The sequence below is a fragment of the Amblyomma mixtum genome, chromosome 5, assembly GCF_055824585.1.
Source record: "Amblyomma mixtum isolate Tamu chromosome 5, ASM5582458v1, whole genome shotgun sequence".
Taxonomy (NCBI): domain Eukaryota; kingdom Metazoa; phylum Arthropoda; class Arachnida; order Ixodida; family Ixodidae; genus Amblyomma; species Amblyomma mixtum.
In genome coordinates this window covers 175,386,484-175,407,269 of record NC_143016.1, presented here as the reverse complement: position 1 = coordinate 175,407,269, position 20,786 = coordinate 175,386,484, and the positions used below count along the sequence as shown (strand labels likewise).

Genomic DNA, 20,786 nt, shown 5'->3' with positions numbered 1-20,786 from the left:
GGGATGTTTTGCACTCCTGGTGTTATTGTCTGCTTTCCCTTGCCACATATGACATGAGGCGAAACATTCGTAGTAAAGAATTTTATCCCCGTCATTACCTTAAAGTATTTCTTTACAGGCTTCCAGTACGCTGACTATGGGTGTGCTGAGTAGAGCAAAACGCATTGTAGCTGGCAATGCAGCGGCTGTAGCATCACTCAAAATGCCATGAAAGCAATGACACTTAGCTCTCCAACCACCTTCCAGGTTTTTTTATATTTGTAGCGTCCCTCCCCCATGCTGCAATGCCTTCGGGCAATCTGTAGTACGATAATTAATTAACTCATTAGCAGTGGCCTAACGATGGAGGACCTATGGAGGACTGCATGTTCTACGCCAGCAGCTAAAATAACACACACACACGCACACGCACACTTAACCTTCAAGCCAGTGAACGTAGAAATGAAACAATGCTTGCTCTTCCACCAGCAATAATCGAGGGCTTCGCAAGCCAGCTTGACTTCAACTGTTAACAATATAATGCAGCAGATGCATCAGCATAGTTACTCGAAACCATGTGAATTTATTAGGCACATTATGAACTTAAGAGGTCTCCAACGCATGCTAAGGCACGTTACGAGGCAGAGAAAGTCCTGTAAGCTAATCTCAGGTGCGCTTTATGGAAACTGTTGTCAAGGTTGGGTGCAGTTGCATGCTACAATGGACTTTCGTGAATCTTCAACAATACTTTTGCTTAAAGGTTCATAAGTGTGCCACTGTTCCCGTCTCCAAAAACTATCTGGATTTGCTGAAGTGTAGCATATAGTATATAGACGGTCCGAAAGTTATTTTGATTGTTGTCTTTGCAGCCACAAGGTAGAAGAAGGGGAAAAAGAATGGCTACTGCAGAAATGACCCAACAATTCTGCCTCGAAGTCACTGATCCCAAAAGGCAGCATTGAAACGCCAGATACATTAAAGTAATGTGTAGCTATAGCAACAAAACCTTGCTCCAACAATATATAGCCACTCAAAAGTGACGAAAAATGCATTTGAAGAGGAACGTTACGTAGAAAATTTCAAGAAATGTCTTTTGTTTTTTCAAACAGCAAATTAACTTACCCCTGTGAGTTTTGCCTGGCCGTGAAGCAAGCAGAGAATGTAGAGTAAAATGTAGAGGCTGTGCGTCATCCAGAAGTAGCTGTATGCCTTTTGCCGAATCTTGGGATGGGCGAAAATAAATATGATGCACATAACTATGAATAGCAAAACGCCAGTGATGCCTGTTAGGGAAGAGAAGAGGAAAATTAATGACAGTTTGACACAGTGGTAATGCCTGCCACTAGCATTTAACATTGTTACAACAAAACAGCAAATTTTGAGCAGAAAAGGAAGACATAAGAAAAGCTTTGCACGCACCTGTGACCGTTTGAAACACCCAGAAAGTAATCGTGGACTTGAAGTCAGAGCTGAAACATCGAGACAGAAGTTGTTTAAAAGCAGAGCTCAGACTCAAAGCTGCAACACTACCAGCTTTAAGTCTTGCAAGTCGGCAAGCAGTTCGCTCTTTGCCGCTCTTACGGCAGAACCTTCAGGTGCCATAATCCGAGTATGCAGTGTACGTAGAAAAACATCTATGCCTACCATTGAAACGAAGTTATAAAATACGACAAAGCTGTCATCGTCATCACAAGCCAGTTGAGTGCATCGTAGGACAAAATCACATTTTAATTGCCTTCACTTAGTATCATGACTGACGGCCACTCTATTTCATAAAAAATTCGTAAACTTACCTCTCTATCCGACCTGTGGCTGTTCTTGATTACGTTTTCTCTTTACCGGTATCCACTATTACGTCCTATTGAATGATAGTTACCAATTTTCCGCTGCAGATGTTGCACCCATGTCTTTACTCATATTTTTTTAAAGCTTCAGCTGGGATATGCTCGAGTGGGGTTTTTTCAATCTGAGGTGTTTTAGGACTACACCTATAATATCCCTTCTCATCACTCTCTGCACTGAGCCCCTTGCACAAAGAACTTGCTCATTGAATTTTTGAGCCAGCTATTCTACAGTCACCGCAATTTCTAAGGTGACCAAGCGACCAGTGTCGATAAACAGCTGTTCTCTCATCGGTTAGCCGACAAGAATTTCGGCCGGTGTTGTTAGGGAACTGTGGAGTAAGTGTTATCTTTTCCGCCACCGCCGCTGAAAATGAGGACTCGCAATCACGCTTCTGTGATAAACAAGTAAAGAAAAGAATGCACCACTGTGCGTGCATGCAGCAAACACAAGCGAAGTTCAAAAAATTAGCCAGCGACAATGGGCCATCTGAACTGCATGCAACGCACGACAGGCCTAGCGCCCGTATCTTCGATTTCATCCACATTCATTGCAATGTTTTGGTGTGATGAGTACTGCTGCTTCCCATCCCTCACGTAGCCAATGGAGGGCCACAATCGCGACAGACTCCCGTTCAGATACCCAAAATATGACTTAAATATGAATAAGGGCTTAAGGGATGCCACATTTGCTTCCCTAAATGGCTAAGAAACACGCCTCGTCATGAGGGTACTAGTACTGGCAAAGACGATATTTTTCAAAGATGTCTACATGCTTACAGGAAATAAGAATAACAGAGCCTATCATTTAAGAATTATCTGTTTCACAGATCCACAAAGTCACCAAACTTTCTAAGTGCTTGTGACATCGTGAAAACTGATCGTCTCGGTCCTTAAGTGTGACAACAGGTCATTTATGCCATAGAGTGCATTATTCACAGTACACACAAATTATAAGAGTAATCCCACGCTCCTGCTCTAAAAACAAATACCTATCGGCACTAAAGAGCACATTAAGCTACTGCATAGTGCATGAATGAAGAATCATGTAGAAAAAATCAGCTCGAAGCAGCTTCGTAACAAACTCGTAAAAGCAACATACTCGAAATGCATTTCCTTGGTCATGCAACGCAGATGCTCCGCTGGCTGAGTGGACACGTGGTAGAAGTTTATGTAGTGTCCAATGGTGTGCACCACTGAGAGAAAAAAAAAGATAGCAATCAGCACCTGTGCAAGTTACGCTATCCGTTATCTAACTGTAATTAACAAACACCTCAGGGGACAACTCGTTGAAGGCTCTCTCAGTAACCTCATTTCTCTGGTACGCTATCTTCGGTGCAATGCCGAAGTTCGATACGTACAGTTTATATCTTGCCAACCATCTAAGCTCTAGGCGTATTTTTCTCGTTTTTACAGCAGGCCTTCTCAACAGCGGTTTTTCAGTAGTGCGCGGCAACACAAGAGTGAAACACGGAGAAACACGACTGCCAACATCGTCGCGTTTCTCCGTGTTTATATCTCGAGTTGCTGCACGCCACTGGAAAATCAATGCAATACTAACTAACCCGACCGCTTGTCTTTCTCAGCAAGGCTCCTAAAATTACTGTGCTCTTATGAATATGTCTCTCAGCATTTCAAGACTTTCGTTTAAGAAGCGTGATGTGGTGACTGATGCACAGAAGCGCTCGCGTTCCCATACATTTTGCGGCGCTACTGGTTTTCTCACTTCTGTTCATTTATGCTATTAGCAAATTAAAAAAAAGAACAAAACAAGGCATGTCTGTTGGATTTCTCACATATTATAGGAAACCTGAGGTCTCTTTTTGAGCACGAAGGGTTCTTTCTCTGAGCTGCAAGAAACTGCCTAGTAGGGTACAAATACGCCATAGGACAAAAAATAGCACGGCCCTAAGGTAGCACACTTAGTGTCCATTCTACATACCTAATCCCTGCCCTATTGGGGCTGATACTTACAGCTGAAGAATAGTGCCGTGAGCGCGACAGTCTTGTGGAACTGGACGTGCGAGTCGAGTGGAATGTACTGCTGCAGCGGGAGTTCGCGGATCTTGGTGATGAGGTTCCGACACATGGTCAGCAGCAGGAGCGAGTAGCAGAACGACAGAGAAGCCGCCGAGCCTCGTGTGATGGCGATGCCGATACCCATCACATGCCGCAGGTCCATGTGCTCCGACATGTACGAGTAGTCTGAAAAGGGCAACCAGTACTAGTCATCATCATCATCAGGCTGACTACATCCACAGCAGGGCAAATGCCTCTCTAATGTCTGGATCATAAATAGGATTTCTCTTGTGTGCACCGAATATATGGCTGAAAAAAAAAAGAGGGAAACAACCGATAGCAATTGACTTTTCATTCAGCTTTATTTTTTATTTCGCCTTGTTTACCTCCATCTCAATAAGAAAGCCGTGTCGTTCTCACATCCGACTACTCCAAACAGTGCTAAAACCTGCCTGCGGCTTTTCCACTGTACTGACTCGTGACTTAAACCTAGATACTCGGTGAAGACACGCAATAACAAAGAAATATGATAACGCGTAATCGGGAACTATTGTGAGCGTCTAAACCTGTAAGTACAGCGCGGCGTGCAGGAGTGTTTACTTCACTGTTGCAAACAAAACTGCACTTGCACAGCTCATACGTCATTACAAAATATTCGACAAATCGCATGCATGCTGCATTTTCCTTTAATACTAGCATACTTGCAACAAATAATAGAGTGTGATCTCATGCCATTGATGATACAACAATATGGGTCAACGCAATCAACCCAGCATTTTTACACAGTCATAAGGAGTAGTGAAGCCTATTGTGCCGTCAGCAAGTCATTCATTACCTCTGAGACGGAATGCCTTACAGCACATATTCCGTATCAGTGTGCGGTGTATATTAAAAGGGAACATTTTTTAACATTCTTTGGTTGTGGACCAAACATTTCTGCAGACATTCCTAATTTCCCTCGAGATAAGAATTGCAGAAATCTTCTTAACTAAAGTGTATTACATAGCGTGGCAAGGAAAAGCCCAAATGACGCGGTGATTTCATATAATCATAGAGAAATGGATTTAATTGTAAATATATGTTTGAAATAACTTGGGAAAATCAGAAACACACTTACAGATAAACCTCTCCACGAACAAGACCACAGTGATGACATAAAAGACGAACAGGTAGAACACGTGCTGTCGGTTCTCCTCCAAGAACGTGGTGACCTGGTTCCATTTTTGCACGGTCCAAGACGGTGGGTCCTCCGCAGGCTGATTGATTTGGAAGCTTGTCATCCTGGAAAAACACGGAAGGATAACTAAGACTTGAGATTCCAACGTAATGGCTGAGAGAAACATACTGCACCACGTATAACTGAGATATATGCTCGCAATTTCTGGCGATTACGAATCCCCACAACGTTGGCAGCTCTCACAAATAAATAAACCACTCACAAGACGAAGCACTCAGAAGAGATGAGACTCACACAGCTGCTGGTTTATTTATTCAAGACTATGTACCAAATAGCCCAGACTGAACTTCCATAGCTCTCAATTGGCGACAGACTCATCTGCGCTAAATTCCCAAGAAATTGAGAAATGTTCTTCAAGCAAGGGTTCTTTTAAATAGCCGTTTTTTTGCCAACAGCCGAATAAAAGACCAGCATCGTCATGTCTTGTTTCACTCCTGAGTGGAACACACTACGAGTGAAGACAATTTTTTTTATTCGAACACTTGCCCTTAGGTACAATGTGGAAGATGGGGTATTTGCGACATCAGGTAAGCTTTGAGGGAACAAACACAGCGCAGCAGCGGGGGCGATAGGGAGGCGGGCAGATTGTTCTGGACGACCTATGCATTCTGCGTTCCACTACGACGCCTCGCACACAAGATGGCATACGCTGCGCGAGTTTTAAACGTGTCATAGAGCACTTGGCCCTGGCTTCTCAGTATCGCCATACTGCAAGCGCCGCGATGAGTCTAGCTGAGGACGACGGTTGTTCAGAGGGCGGATTCAAAGAGAAATGTCCTGTGACATCCGTTCGTGCCTCCACAAAATCAAGAACAGCCGCTGCACCCAATGCCTCACAATCACACAGAGGAGACGCTGCCTTAGCTTCAGGAGGAGCCAGACGCTAAAGCTAGAGGACACAACAGGGGATGCCCGGGAATTGTAAAGAGACCCGCTAACAATATCTTCGCCACATGTCAGGCTGCCTTGCGGCGGTCTGTCAGTATTGTCAGTTCTAATACAAGGTACGTAGTGTCTTGTGTTATCACATCTAAAAGGCAGTGAGCGAAGGAATTTCCGCACTAGTTCCTTGAAGCCAAAAACTTTATTTTGCCTCGTTACCGAGTAGACATTTACGATTTTTCTAAACGCACTATGAAAATATGTGCCAGTTCCTGTGCTGGCTATTAAGAAAAAGATGAGCTGGAAAAAAAAATTGGTTGGTTTTGAGGTTATGTAAGGACACCGCCCAGGGGTCCTTAAGAAAAAATAAATGATGATGATGATGATGTTGAAAGGAAATGGCACAGCAACTGTCTCCCATATCTCAGTGGACCCCTGAACCGCACCATAAGGCAGGGATGAAGGCGGGAGTAAAAGATGTAAGAAAGAAAGAGATGCCGTAGTGGAAGGCTCCAGAATAAATTCGACCGCTAACATTTGGTTTTTGTGGACCTACGATGCCTAAAAAAATTTCAGCGCTCCGGCAAAAAATCAAGCTCTAAGGGTAAAGTTGAGCCCTTCTTTGTAAACGCAAAGTCAATTGTAATGTGCACTGACATTGCCCACCACACAGACCCGGCTGTTGCGACCCGCGTCTGTTCTTTCAATCTTTCCTCTCACATCTTTCAACTCTCCTCTGTCTGCACGTGGCAGAGATTGTGGCTCAGCTTGAGCCAGTGGGCAGGCCCGTGCACTTTCCTTTTCATCCTTCCTTCAGTTGCAACAACACCAACAGCCCATGGGCACCTCTTGCTTTTCGTCTCCACTGAAATGCGGCTGACATGGTTGGGTACAAACCCACGTACTCCGGCTCAGCAGGCGAGCAGCCTAACCACTGAGCCATTACGGCAGGCTGGAAAAATCTGCTCAGTTATAAAATTATCGCCTCATGACTCCAGCAGCTGTTGCAGCGTAACCATTAGTTTTAACCGCTAGCATTTGGCTTTCATGGGCCTACGACACTTAAAAAAAAAAGTGCTCCAGCAAAAAAATCAAGCGGTAACGGTAAAGTTGAGCCCTTCTAACTTTTTAAAGGCAAAGTGAATCGTAATGTTACTTACCGTGCGACGTTCGACGACGTGTCCAGAAAGTTTTGGTTGGCACCTGCAGTTGGGGATTGAACCATGTAGAATAAGAAATTATGAAAGTTTCTACAAAGGTAATTGCAACTCGTTAGTGGGCTGGGAGTTTCTCGGTCACTTCATGCACTGAATAACCTTTCTTTGACACCAACTGCACTACGAACTCAATTTTATTATGCCAAGTGCTGGAGATAGCTACAACTCAGAAATGAACTCGCTAGAATTTTGGAAACTACATAACAGAGAAAAACACCAGCGCTGTATTATAGGAAACAAAAAGCCTTTTTTTTTCCTATTTTGCAAACCACAATGAATGCAGTGTGATTTATTTAAGCTCTTTGTAGTATAATCGTCCCATGTTCTGAATTTGCGAAATTTTTTTTTTAATGTTCGTTCCATAGGCGCCTATCGAATGATGCAAACAGTAAAGTTCTGCACACTACAGTCGCCTTTGCCTTCTTTCACGAATAAAATGACTTTCTACCACAATGTGAGCAACAGAGGGATTGTTACTTTTGGTGCAATTTTTTGCAACTACCTTTATTTTTCCATTACTAAACTTTCCGTATGTGATCTGGCTATGTAAATTAATATGCAAAAAATATGGAGTAATAGCTTCATACAACACATGCTATTCAGAAAAGAAGCTGTAATAATATGAAACAGGGACGTAGCAAAGCACTTTTGCAGTGTAGGCTTTCTTCGTTTTATCGCTACGCTATATATTGCAACGGATATTGTGAATGAAGACGAGGTGAACAAAGTTTATATATATTGTTATATATTGTTCTAAGTTTCTAAGTTGTTACGCAGCCCAAGGCTGCGTAACAATATGAGCCAATCTCTATGACTTCTGTTCTGCAGCCGTAGCAAATGGCTAAGTTATTGGCCGTCCAGAAACATTTACATTGCACGCTTTTTTTGGTCTGCTTACTCGTAAGTAATGCAACGTCTGTTTGGCTGTGTAATGTGACATGATTTCCACTTTCACATGCAGCTGCAGGTGTTGTTCTACGAAATTGCCAACCATGAATACACAATGAGGTACTGCAAGGAAGTTTTCACAAAGCGCAAGAATTCATATGTTCTCTATAAGAATCTATTACATTTTACATTTAAAAAAAAATGAGACGGTCACTGAAAGGCATTTCACATGACTTATCCGAAGTGCACAAAAAAAACAACTGGGACCTTTGCAGTCGAGGCCAATGGCGATGACGTCTCCACGATGCTCCTTCATCATCTTCTTGAAGTCTTCGTAGCTCAGGGATTCCGAGTTGTCTAGGCCTGCGGAGGCGTACATGCCACTGATGATGTCACTCGTCTCGTACTCGCTCAGGGCGTTGGTCTTTGCGATGTCCACCAGGGAGCGCAGCATGCGAGTCAGCTCCTGCTTCTGAATCATTCCGTCGCCCTGGTTGTCGCACATGTCGAATATGATGCGCAGCTTGTCTTCGCTCTTTCCTGCAAGCGTGGGTCATGTTGCAGGTCACTCGATACAGTGCAGCTGGGCGTAACAGCCAGCCTTCATTAAAAGTCAGAAATCATCAATTAAACGGTAGAGCCATAACCAAATACTTCATACCGCCATCGAATACCTAGAATGGAAGGAAGCAGATTGGTCTCTCCAAGGCAAGATAATCTGTGCTTGAAGAGTATTTTTGGTGCGGTTTTTTTTGTGTTCTTGATAATATTTTCTTCCCTTAACAACTGCTTGAAGGGCACTGAGGACAGCTGCATAAAGTATTGTTGCCAGTAAAAATTGACTTCCTGCCCATTTCTGGCTACGTTGACATTTGTCCGGCAATCGAGGACGCAATTATTGTAGAGAATATTGCATTTCAAAATCTTCCCGCCAGTCAGTACAAACTCGTGACGTCTTTATTATTCGTGACGATACAAACTCGTGATACAAACTCGTGACGTCTCTGTAATATCTATCTCTATGCTACCCATATTATTTGTTTTTACTAATGTATTTACCCACTCCTGCTATGTCTCTCCTCAGAGACAACAGTATTTGTAAATATAATATATATAATATAGCGAAAAGGAGGCCTTGCCACCGTTTTGAAGTGAATGACGGTGTTGTGTAGGCTGTGGGATTTGCGCCCAGAAATCAGTCTCCATGCAAGCCATTTATTTTGCACACTTGTGTTTCTTTTTTTTTATTTTCTAGCTAATGAAACCTCCACTTTCGGTGCAGGTCGTCGTTACAGTGCTGTGGACTATCGATACCGGCCAACTTTGGTGCCCTCTAAGCTCAAGAAGCAGGCCCTATTTCTAAGCACTGACAATGATTCAGTTTTTCAGCCCAAATCAAACAGCCCATTCTTGCTCGGGAACTAACGATCTGAGTGAATGTTCCCCGTCAGCACTGCTCGTTTCTTTCACTGTTTTTATTTTCGACGAGCCACCTAAAAAAGTCTCGCTTTGCAAAGTAGAGAAAGATGTTTGCAACTGGCCTAAGATAAGGGGTATCTGGCAAGAAAAAAGCTGTTTTTGCATGTTATCCAGAACAACACTTCAATATTTCTGTATGATCCGAATGATTGATGACATTTATTTTAGGATGAAGAAAAAAAGAGCTTTGATACGCTCTATTTTAGTGCAGAGTTTTTATTAGAATGCTTCATTCTTCTGACCACATTTAATTGGCAAGAATATTGATTGCAAAGTAACAAAAAAACGGCTAGTCTGGAAGATTATGCCAGCAGTCAAAAGGTAAAGCAAAACAAGCATGGACCATTATGCTTTAGATTTAAAGAAATTAAATTTTTTTGACAAAGTCGCCTTCCATTTACTTTTGACGGCGAGTGTACCTTTCAAAACCCTTATCACAGAAGTAAACGCTGTATCAACTTTGAGAAAGTAGGTTTCCACAGCCGAGGCGAAAAGTGAAAGCAGACCTCTTGTGAAGAGCACCACAGTGTCCAGGAACTCCTGGAAGCTGATGCGCCCATCTTTGTCCTTGTCGACGCAGTTGAACATCTGCTTGACGAACAGCGAGTCCGGTTTCATGCCCAGGGCGTCGGCGAACTCCTGCTTCGAAAGGGATGTCCGCATCACCATGATAACATCGTTGCCAACCTCTTCCAACTTCCGCTTCTCGCCAGGCTTCAACCCGAACGTCTGCACGACGAAGAAGACAAAAGAAGACCAAGGGTGAGTCATGTTGCTAGACGGATAATCCTAGACAATCCATCACGGCCTAAGCTAGAATAACAAACATTTACTCGTTTTAAGTCAGTAAATCAGTTGCTATTCGAAACAACACGTGAGAGCTTTGGAGTAACAATTGCGGAGAATAAACTAGTTCATTTATATTAGATAAGCGTAGCCTGGTGAATATTTCACTACACTAACAGACCAATAAAAATCTAGAAAATAGCTGCACACCGCGAAAAATGTTAACTCGGAAATTGTTTTTTCCTCAAAGGAAATGGCGCAGTAATTGTCTCGTATTTTGGCGGACACCCGAACCGTGCCGTAAGAGAAGGGAGGAAGGTGGGATGGGAGGAGGGAGGAAGAAGGGATGCAATACGTGCTGTAGCACAGGCCTCCAGAATAGTTTCGACCACCAGAGGATCTTTAACGTACACTGTCATCGCAGAGCACATGGCCGCCGTTGCGTTTCACCTCCATCGTAACCCGGCCAAGTTCAAACCCGGGAAGCCCGGATCACCAGCCAGGCGCCCTAACATTGAGCCACCGCAGCAGGTATCACTCAGAAGCAAATCCATCAAATGCGGAATGCGGAAGGTTTGCCGTTTATGAACAGAGATTACTATAATGCTGTCACATGATTCATTCTACTAAAAACCAGTGTAGCTTCCCTCGCGCTCGCATCAGCATTCACACCATAGCAGCACTGCAACTGAAGTGCTAGAGTGATATTTTGAATAGAACCACGAGGATTTGCGAGGGTTTAGACGAAGTGCATTCCTTGAGCAGAAGCATCAGTTGTTCCTGCTAAGTGTTTTTCCTAGAAAGGTCGCTGTCTTGTAACATAAGTAAGAAAGCGTGAATGGTGTTCCTGTAGGGCATAAAATCTGTTCGCTTAGCGAAAGAGCTGCATCTGTTTCACAGAAACTGCGGACAGATAAAAGATAGTCTCTTCAGGCAGTGCATACCTTGGAGAACCCACGGTACAGCTATCACCTGCGCTTGGACTACCGTGAAGACAGGTAGCTAGCAATCTGGCCGTACCATTCTACAGCCAACATTTCATTCATGCAGTGAAGTCAACCAAGCTGGCATTTACGTGTCTTCCTGTTGTCTGTGACATTATTCCTCCAAAGAAGTGTTGTACCCATGACGTGAGAAAGTAATATGAGTAGACCGCAGGCACAAGACCAGGCTGTTTTTTTTTTTTTAACGAGTGGTCAATTCATTTTCAAAGGGAGGGGTTGGTTGGTGCAGGAGCAAAAGAACACTGCCAATACTATACTCCAGACACTCATCAGAGCATCACCTCTATCAAGCCACTATTTTCGTGGCTTGCATCAGCTTCAGTGCTTTGGAAACTGCGCTAAAAATATGGAAGAGGTCTCTCCACGCCCTTTATGACATAATTCGTCTAAGGAACCATCTAAAACAAGCATCGAGAACTTTGTACGCGGCCGTATGAGCCGGGACAGTAGCACTGTTTAACCGGTAAACAAGCGTCGAACTTACGAGTGCGTAGGCCTCTCGGAAGAAGTGCTCCAGGCGCTTCTGGCGCTTCTCCTTCGTCTCAGCATTGGACAGCATTGTGTCTCGGGTGGTGTCGATGCTCTCTAGCGTTTTCTTGCGGTTCACCAGGAAGCTCTCCAGCTTGGTCAGGAACTTTTTACGCGAGTGTACACTGTCGAACTGAAGCACCTGCAAAAGGTACGCGCACCGCCTTGCTAGACACGTGGACGAGGTTTGACCAAAGGAAGGTAATGCAAACTAAGTGAGGAAACTATTATCGAAATCGTTTCTTATTGAACACCCTAATTTGAGCGCACAAGAAACAGTCACATGGAACAGTGCACTCCTGCTATGTGTTTTTCTTTGAAGCATTTCCAGCCCTATACTGACGCAACGCTGGTGACGATAACTGCGTAATACTACCTGCAATGACACACTAGTACGTCTAACCAGCTTACAAGGAATATTGTTTGGTGTACAGTAACAAACTTTTCCACACTCCGGGCTATATCGATCAAACGGCATAGCCAGCCTTGCAATGTCCAGGCATTAAAATGTCAGATAACAGTTTGACACTTCCAGCTGTCCATCATCACTGGGTCCTAAAATGCAAGATGCCAAAAACTGGCTTATTCGTCAAGAAAATTTCACTTTCGTACAGTAGAAGATTGCAAGCTGAGCTCATCTAGTACTTCCTGAAAACTGTACATGTCTATTCAAACACTGAGACATACAATATTAATCGATAAAAGCATTAAAAGTTCATTCTATCATCTAGTGATGCTGCATTACAACCGTAGAAATTTAGGTTGTTTTTCCCGTAAGCTTAGCTCTTGCACAGAGTGACTTTCCGTAGGCCTGCTGGATCACCGGATGCTGACACTGCGGCTTATGTTACATATATATGATGCAAAATGTACTTCGCGAAATAATGTGAGGACTTTATATGCTTTTGGGAAAACAGAAAATAAAGAGCCCACATTTGTGCAGTCTGAACTGTAGATGGTACTCAGGGCATAACAGACTTTATTCTGACCATTAAAATGAATTTGCTAGCATAATGTTTATTTGTTTTGCTCCAGGAACTATCTCGTACTTGTGGATGCAAATGGCGGAAATGCGGCTGCAACTTGAGAAAGAATCCCAGCATACAAAGATACAATGTATATCCAAGGCATCAGTTCGGCCGCGAATAACAAGGTTATATTTCTTTGTTTACAAATTGAAGCATATATTTTGTTTTTGAAAACTAGATGTTAGTAATCCGCGAAGAAATACCATACAACGCATCACAAAAGGGGCTTGTGTGGCTTGAAAGTGGGCCCGCAGAGAGCTGCACTTACCAAGTCGTGGTCCCTTGGCGAACGCACCAGGCACATGGGCTTTTTGGCCATGTCGGTCGTGACTTCGACAACAAGCGCCGAGACGGACTTGAAATCGACCTTGCGCAGAACTTCACCTTTTCGATTTACGGTGGAAAGGGACTCATCCGGTCCAATCTTGACTTTGACGAAGCGCTTGTGGTTCTGGTGCAGCCACTCCTTGACGTCTGCGCCAACAAATGAAAATGCCAAGTTATTTGTGCAGTGTGCTACCTACTCGAATCTATATAGGGCGCGGCTGATGGTCTGCAGCCAATGTTTAGGTGACGATGTTAATGCTATTTCCGAGCTAGTGTGGGAAGACAGGAGTTTTGCGTGAAAAATGCTTCGATTGTCTTATTACAAATGGATCACAATCGGTGTGAGAGAGGCTTCAATTGCAACAAATCATATGTGGGAGCCCTGTTAAGCGTACCAATCTGCTGCAAGAAAGGCTGCTGGATTCAATATTGGAAACAGCTAACATGTGGTCGCTTACTGACAAGTGAGTTTAGAGCAACCACAGCTTCCATATTTAAAAAAAGAAAAAAGAGCTGCTCAGCTAATTAATGCAGCCTGGACGTAAGCAGAGCGCCTCGTTGTAATGTCTGCTTTCGTATTGGCTTTAAATGACATCTGAGGGAAAGTTTTAACTGCGCCACCTTTTACAAAAATACAAAAATTAACGTACACCTAAATTCATATTAAACTAGCCTACTTAAAGCACTCACACAGACACATGACACACACATGCGAGTGCAAAGACCAAAGAACTTGATGGCCAACCGGTTAAACAAATCCTGGTTTTATAGTCGATTTAAACATATTTGAGTGAAATGAATTTCCTACTGTGATTTCTTCTCCTGTGACAAAATTTGCCGCAAATTTTTCTCCACAGAAACACTGATCACTGGAGCACCGGAATATACAAAAAATTACCAAGCGCTGTAAGTTTTGAGCAAAACATTTTCCCGGTTCTGTCACCGAGATTTCGGTTGATGCGGGCATCATTGAGTCATGCCCATGGGATGGCATGCCTGCCCTTCAAGGTGGAGCACATTAAGGCTCGCGCCTCCTGGATTCACGTTACCGTTTAATGTTAACACAATTGCCATCTCACAGTAGTGACTTAGGGGCGTGGGGCAGGAGGTCGTGCTCAGTCTTTCTTGTTCTGGGGGTGCTGAACGAGAGCAGAGTAGAGATAGGTGCCACATGTACACAGTGGTACATGGAAAGAGGGATGGCAAAAGCTGAAAGCCAATTTTTGTATTTATTGGAGAGTGGGTAGTGGTTGCTGCCCACATCGTACGATGCGAAGGGGGTGACATCACCCAGCAAACCAAAAACCTCTCAGAGACGTCTAGCTAGGCGTCTCTGAGAGATTTTTGGTTTGCTGTGCAGCGCTCTGTAGTAAACCGGCTCCTTCCCTTGTAAGATGCGATGGGGAAGCCGGCAACAACGGGCGCCGATGCAGGGTGCAGATGCGCCAATGCCACTACCCGTCCCTTAATTTCTCGTTACAACCACCCAGCCGCGACATGAATTTTTCCGGCTTCCGTTAATTAACCGAAAAACAAAATTGTGTGACCGAGCGGCACTCACTTCATTCCTCTCATACATTAAACATGAACGCTTTTGTTACTGTATCAAAACTGATGGCTGCTCACACTTCGATGGCGAAAAGACAAATAAACACACTTCAATGCAAAAATAAGCTGTGTTTTCAAGTTATAACCTTACACAATTTGTCGTAGTTTTTTCCGATTGTCGTGTCCTTCTTTGCCTTAATAATCCGTCTCCTCTTGTTCTGGAGCTTTATGACGCCGTAGCCGAGCCCAGCACATACTGCAAAAAAAAGATAAAGAGGAAAAAGAATGCAATCGGTTCGGAACTGCAGAGAAAGTTGCCTGAGAAAAAAAAAGCAAGACAGAAAAACTCTGGGTTTGAATTTGTCGCTTGTGAAGGCGAGTTTATTGGAAGATGGGAAATATCTACTTGTATAAAAAAAAGGTTCTATGTCAATGATATGCCATGTCTTTAAAACATAGACAGCAATTTTTTGCTTGGCAAAATTATGAACTCTACGGTTGAAATATTTGTATTCCTTCATCACCACCCCTGCATCATGTATGCTAGGGCTGTTTTTTTTATCTCTCTTTTTACATTTTACAGGCTCTTTGCCTGAAACCTTGAAAACAGCATTCTTTTGACTAGGTTGTAGCTTTATAACGATAAGTAAAATTGATTTTAGAAATCTCCATACTAAAGTAGGACAAAGCGTGTCATGAACACTTGAGTGTTTGGCAGCTCCGTACAGTTGTGGGCGACTTACCTGACGAACAGCCACACAAAAAGTTATAAATTTTTATTTAATGGAAAGCAGTAACAGGAAATATAACGCAATGAGCTCCCTTTTGAATTGCACCCGAAGTTGTCTACCCTAAAAAGAAAATTGTGCCGGTGCTGGTGAGCCCCAACCGATGAGGTATTATTGCCGTTACCCGTCGGGCTAAATACTCTTCAAGACAAATCCTCCTTTCATCAATATTAATTAACCCTGTCTAGCACCAACTGCAGCGACCATATTATCCTAAAAAATTTGTCAGATTTTTCCTGAGACCTAGGTGGTGTTTTTATTGTTATTGCGATGCCGTAGTGATTTTCTAGTGTTGTTTGCTAAGAAAGTCTTCATTGGAAGTAATCCCTACCAATTAACAGCACATACGGTTAATGGTAATACTGAGGAAGGTTGGAAGTGTTGATGCTAATTTTCAAGCATACCTACAACTTAGTTCATTGTTTGAAGCAGAGGCACGAAAAGAAAATTTCTTCACACTTCCATTTAGGCTCTCCGTAAAATCTAAAATAGTTATACAAGACTGCCACATAGAGTAACACTACTCAGGAGTACTGCACACAGTCAGCTGAAGTTGTAAGGGCCACTAAGAGCAAGGATTCACTTCAACAAAGTTTGCAGCTTTCTTTTAGAAGCACCGATTATTCTTAGAGCACAGAGAACATGGAGAAAGTGTTGTGCAAGGTATTCTGGGACACATAATGAGAGCAGTGTAGCAGTGACATGCCTCATTCCCATGAAAAACTCACAAACAACCGTAGCAAGCTTAAACGGCAGATCAGTGACAGCAAATAGAAAATGCCGAGCATACTGATGGGTATGAAGGCCAGGATGAGGCAGGAGTAGATGTAGGCCACCTCGTTGCCCCTGAAGTAGTCCCAGCCATCCAGGATCATGCAAGGCTCCAGCACAGAGCTGTTGATCTGCTGTGGCTGCGGACATGGGTCACCTGCGAAAATGTGCCCCAATTAATCGCCATGGCTGAACCTGAGCCTCAGCTCCCTTCTTTTGCAGCTGTCACCTGATGCTAATATTTCTTGCACAGCGTGCGCCGTGCTACCGAGAGCGGTCTCTATGCTACTTTATCCTTTCTCTTACAGTGTTTCACGCCCAGATATCAATCCCAGCCATCCGCGATGGCTCTGTGGCTGTGGCGTTTGCGGGCTGAGCCAGATGTCACGGGATAAAATCCCTGCCAATAATTGCAATTGTGCCCATGTGCTGTGAGATTTCAGTACAGGGTCAGAACCCCCGGTGGTGGATACATAATCTGCCAAGCCTTCGCTACGGCGTCTTTCACAACTCAAGTGCAGCTTCCGGATGGTAATCCCACCAAATATTTCATGCTTCTTGCTTTAAGTGTAGTGCACTTTCCAGTTCATATTTTGTTATTGATAGAAAAAATTGGCTGTGGTTTGACCAATGGCCATCCGGAGTAGAAATGCGGAAGCAACGGCGCTGCAGTCGCAGCGGCGGCGGCACCTCTGAGTCACCCGCATAGCGGAGGAGTAGGTGGCGGCTCCGCGCTGCTCTGATGTCACCGCCCCTCGCACATTTTCAGTTGGGGCTCTCCGGGGCTCCGTGAAATCGCAACAAAAACAGGTAAATTTTCATGCTGCCAGCACGCGAAATACTCTATTATAGCCCTCAAAAGATTTCAAAATCGACATATTTTCTCTTTGATTGTTTTGGTTGCAGCTGGCCAGCCACTGCATTAAGAATACCACTGTCACAACCGAGGAGAGGGGCCAGCTGCAAGTGGCCATCCGTCTTGGCAAGCCAGATGGCACTGACATCCATCCATTGTTCATCGCACCTTTTCTCTGTTCTAAGTGCTGGTTGTGGTGGCATGGGGTTTGAGGACGCCACAGCAAAATAAAACACGGCTCAAAAGCAGACAGCCCCGCTGTAAAAGCACAGGGCGCGCACTCTCGAGACCCTCGGTGGCATTAATTGTGACCTCTAACAAAGCTGCTAATGAGTGTTCTTAATTTGTTCGCAATCGCTGTTGGACCACTTAGATTTCATATAATCTACCTAGCTTTTGAACAGAAGCTCATGCCCCCAGGCTATCTATGGCGTACGATTCATTTCACCTGGACATCAGTGATCTTAGGTGCAGTCTTCCTAAACATGCAGCACTTTCTTTGCAGTCATGACAATGCAGTTGTCGACGACAACGGTCTATTGACTGTTTAAACCGGAAACTGAGTGATTATGATAGTAGCATTTTACTTTCCAGTAATTAAAGAGCACTTTGGAGTTACTCACCAATAAACAACATCCATACGGATGCGCAAACATCCCAGTAACTTATGGCTGCAACAAACCCTCTAATGTGCAACTGCAGCCACCTTAAACCCGCGAACTTCGTAATGCCAAACACCTGAATGACCCTGCGCCGCCTTCCTGTTACGTTTTCCTTCCCTTGGACTACACTCGGTTAACCTAAGAGACCATCAGTTGCCTCGCTTTTGCATTACATGCCCTGCGCATGCCCATTTCTCTATCTGTATTTCTTCTGGGATATCATATTAATTATCGTTTCTTCCTTGGTCCACTCTGCTATCTTCCTGTTGCTTAACGTTACATGTTATTATCTCCTTTCAAAAGCTTGCTGCGCTATCCTGAATTTAATTCCGTGTTCATTTTTTTTTTCATTAGCCTGTAAGTGTATGGGTGTCTACTGGCAATTAATAGACTGTACACTTTTTTTCTTGAAGGGCACTGGTAAACTGGTGTTAACCTGAGATCCCCTGCCAAATACACTGCACCCTAATAAGGCAGAAGCCTTTGCCTCATCGTTGTAAGCAGGAGCTGCCGACAGAAATGTCACGCTTTTCAATTGGTCGAAACGGTCGTGACGTCACAGTGCGAGAATTTCAAACGGGGCCATTGTACTTTGGCTAGTAACCATGCAACCAATTAAAGGGATCGTATAGTGATGCTCCAAGTAAGTGGGAATGAGTTTAGTTAATTGCTTAATCACCCAATTAGCCTAATTAACCTTTCTAATCAGGCCAGATAAATAAATAAAACCGAGTAGGAAATTGGTCGTGTTCGGAAATCGAACCCAGGTCTTCGGAGTGCGAGACGAGCATGCTAACCACTCCGCCATGCCAGCTCGATATGGTTTGGAATGAACAAAGGCGCGTCTAGTGAATACGGTGTCTTTGTTCACTACCATCTTCCTCCCTTCTCGTTACAGCGAGGTTCAGGTGTCCACCGAGGTATGCGAGCGGATACATTTCCTTTCCTCAAAAACCAATTTACCGATGACTTGCTCATAACCGAACGGGTGATGGCGTTCTGTGGACTCCCTGGCAGCGTTGCAAGATGCTGTCGCGTTCCACTTTTAGAGGCGAAGCTTAAAATCTTAACAACACATCAGTGACACAAGAAGCAACACCGCGCTTAAGGCTTTCGCCTCACCGCACTTTAGATCAACAAAAGGTCCCCCTGAATTTTTTTTATGCGAAGCATATTACTTTAGCTACCACTTCAGCCCTTCATCGTGGTTATGCGCCTCCAAATCATGTGATACATGACGTCATACCACGTGACACGATGACGTCACGACAGTGCAGAAACGGGGGCCCACCTCGCACCGTCGCTGTGGTTGTGCGCCTCCAAATCACGTGATACATGACGTCACACCACGTGACACGATGACGTCACGACAGTGCAGAAACGGGGGCCCACCTCGCGCCGTCGCTGTGGTTGTGCGCCTCCAAATCACGTGATACATGACGTCACACCACGTGACACGATGACGTCACGACAGTGCAGAAACGGGGGCCCACCTCGCGCCGTCGCTGTGGTTGTGCGCCTCCAAATTACGCGACACGATGATGCTTCGCATTCTCCAGGCTTAACCAAGTTAAGCCTCAGCCATTTTTTTTATTCGCCTAGTTATTTCACTCTCGTCCAACATGACATTAGTTTTCTTCATATTAATTTTTATTACCACCGTTCTCCTTTGAAGGTTTACGTCATTAATGGGTTTCAATCCCCCCCCCCCTGAAATAAGAGGGCAATGTCATTATTAATTGGAGATTACTAAGCTGTTTGCCATTTGCTTATATCCCTACCTTTTCCAAATTCACCCTTAATGCCTCTTACAAACACACAGTGGATACCTGCAGCGAAAAGTGTCTGTCACCTTGCCGAACACCAACTGAGTCTTATCTGTTTACGCTAAATAGAAGAAAAGCTAACCGCCTTTCATAGCCCTGCGCGACAACTGATTTTTTTACAGATAAGCTCTATGCGTGAAAGCACTTATACGTTTTACCAATTTTTCAAAAAACTGATCTGAAATATTTTACTTGAGACAAGCGCTAAGTCGTAAAGCCCCATCTTATGATGCTGTGAGCTGCCTGGTCGCACAAACTTGTCGTTGCGTCATTTTCGTTATCTTTAGTTGCCAAAGTCGCGAAATGGCCGAGGAGAGCACGCGACAGTTCTCGCATCGGTCTGGCGAGATGAGCTCCGTTATAGCCTCAAAACAGCACGTGGCGTCCTACAATTATCTCTGGTTGCCACCACGCGCACGGACACTGTCCAGTCGGGATCGTCTCATGATAGTTTTTATCTGAAAGCGGCAATTGCGAGGTAGCCACAGGCTGCTCGATTTTCTTGCCTTGTGACTAGAGCCGTAAGGCCGTGGCTCCAATCAGTGTCACCTAGGAAATGACGCGGAAAAATTATAATTAAGCTACCTGGCACTTAAGTGCTCTCTTCATCCCGCTCTATAATAGAGGTTAGCATGACGTAGTCAGCTCCCATTAAAAACAGTAACAAAAGAAGCCAACGATTTCAATAAACCCGGAAGGCACAACGCGAGACCACTTTTCAGTGCTGTGCTGGCAATGACCAAGGCCCCCTTCCCTCTCCTCCCTACCTTTTACATGGAAGAAAACGTTTTTCTGGATCTCGTTCGGTTTGATGTCCGTAGCAGCGATGATGATGTCGTACATGGTGATTCTCCGGATGTCTGCAATTTCTTCCGCCGAGAACATCCTGGTGAAAGGAAAATATGCATGCATTAGGAAAGTTTCGTCGGGTGGACCCACCCAAGATTCTTTAACCTCAAGCGGGGGAAGCGGGTACAACTTAAATCGAGGATAACGCAGCAACCTATGGAAAGGAAAATGATAGGTTTAAAGTTAAGACACAGGAGGAGGGCAGAGTGGGTGATGGAACAGACGCGGGTTAATGACACCCTAGTCGAAATTAAGAGGAAGAAATGGGCTT

The 20,786-nt window shown here is 44.2% G+C and overlaps 1 protein-coding gene across 3 annotated transcripts in view; it reads right to left on the bottom strand.

The window, feature by feature from the left end:
• Duox (dual oxidase) overlaps positions 1 to 20,786 on the bottom strand; it is a 183,534-nt gene that overhangs the window by 10,307 nt on the left and 152,441 nt on the right. For all 3 annotated transcript variants that reach the window (XM_089546380.1, XM_089546381.1, XM_089546382.1), the window contains exons 13-25: positions 20,434 to 20,552; positions 16,342 to 16,479; positions 14,915 to 15,019; positions 13,157 to 13,362; positions 11,817 to 12,002; positions 10,049 to 10,271; positions 8,331 to 8,603; positions 7,119 to 7,161; positions 4,957 to 5,120; positions 3,795 to 4,025; positions 2,923 to 3,016; positions 1,399 to 1,448; positions 1,102 to 1,262 (exon numbers count right to left, since the gene is read on the bottom strand). In XM_089546380.1, coding sequence (XP_089402506.1) covers positions 1,102 to 1,262; positions 1,399 to 1,448; positions 2,923 to 3,016; positions 3,795 to 4,025; positions 4,957 to 5,120; positions 7,119 to 7,161; positions 8,331 to 8,603; positions 10,049 to 10,271; positions 11,817 to 12,002; positions 13,157 to 13,362; positions 14,915 to 15,019; positions 16,342 to 16,479; positions 20,434 to 20,552 — 1,993 coding nt within the window. The remainder of the gene's footprint in view (positions 1 to 1,101; positions 1,263 to 1,398; positions 1,449 to 2,922; positions 3,017 to 3,794; positions 4,026 to 4,956; positions 5,121 to 7,118; positions 7,162 to 8,330; positions 8,604 to 10,048; positions 10,272 to 11,816; positions 12,003 to 13,156; positions 13,363 to 14,914; positions 15,020 to 16,341; positions 16,480 to 20,433; positions 20,553 to 20,786) is intronic.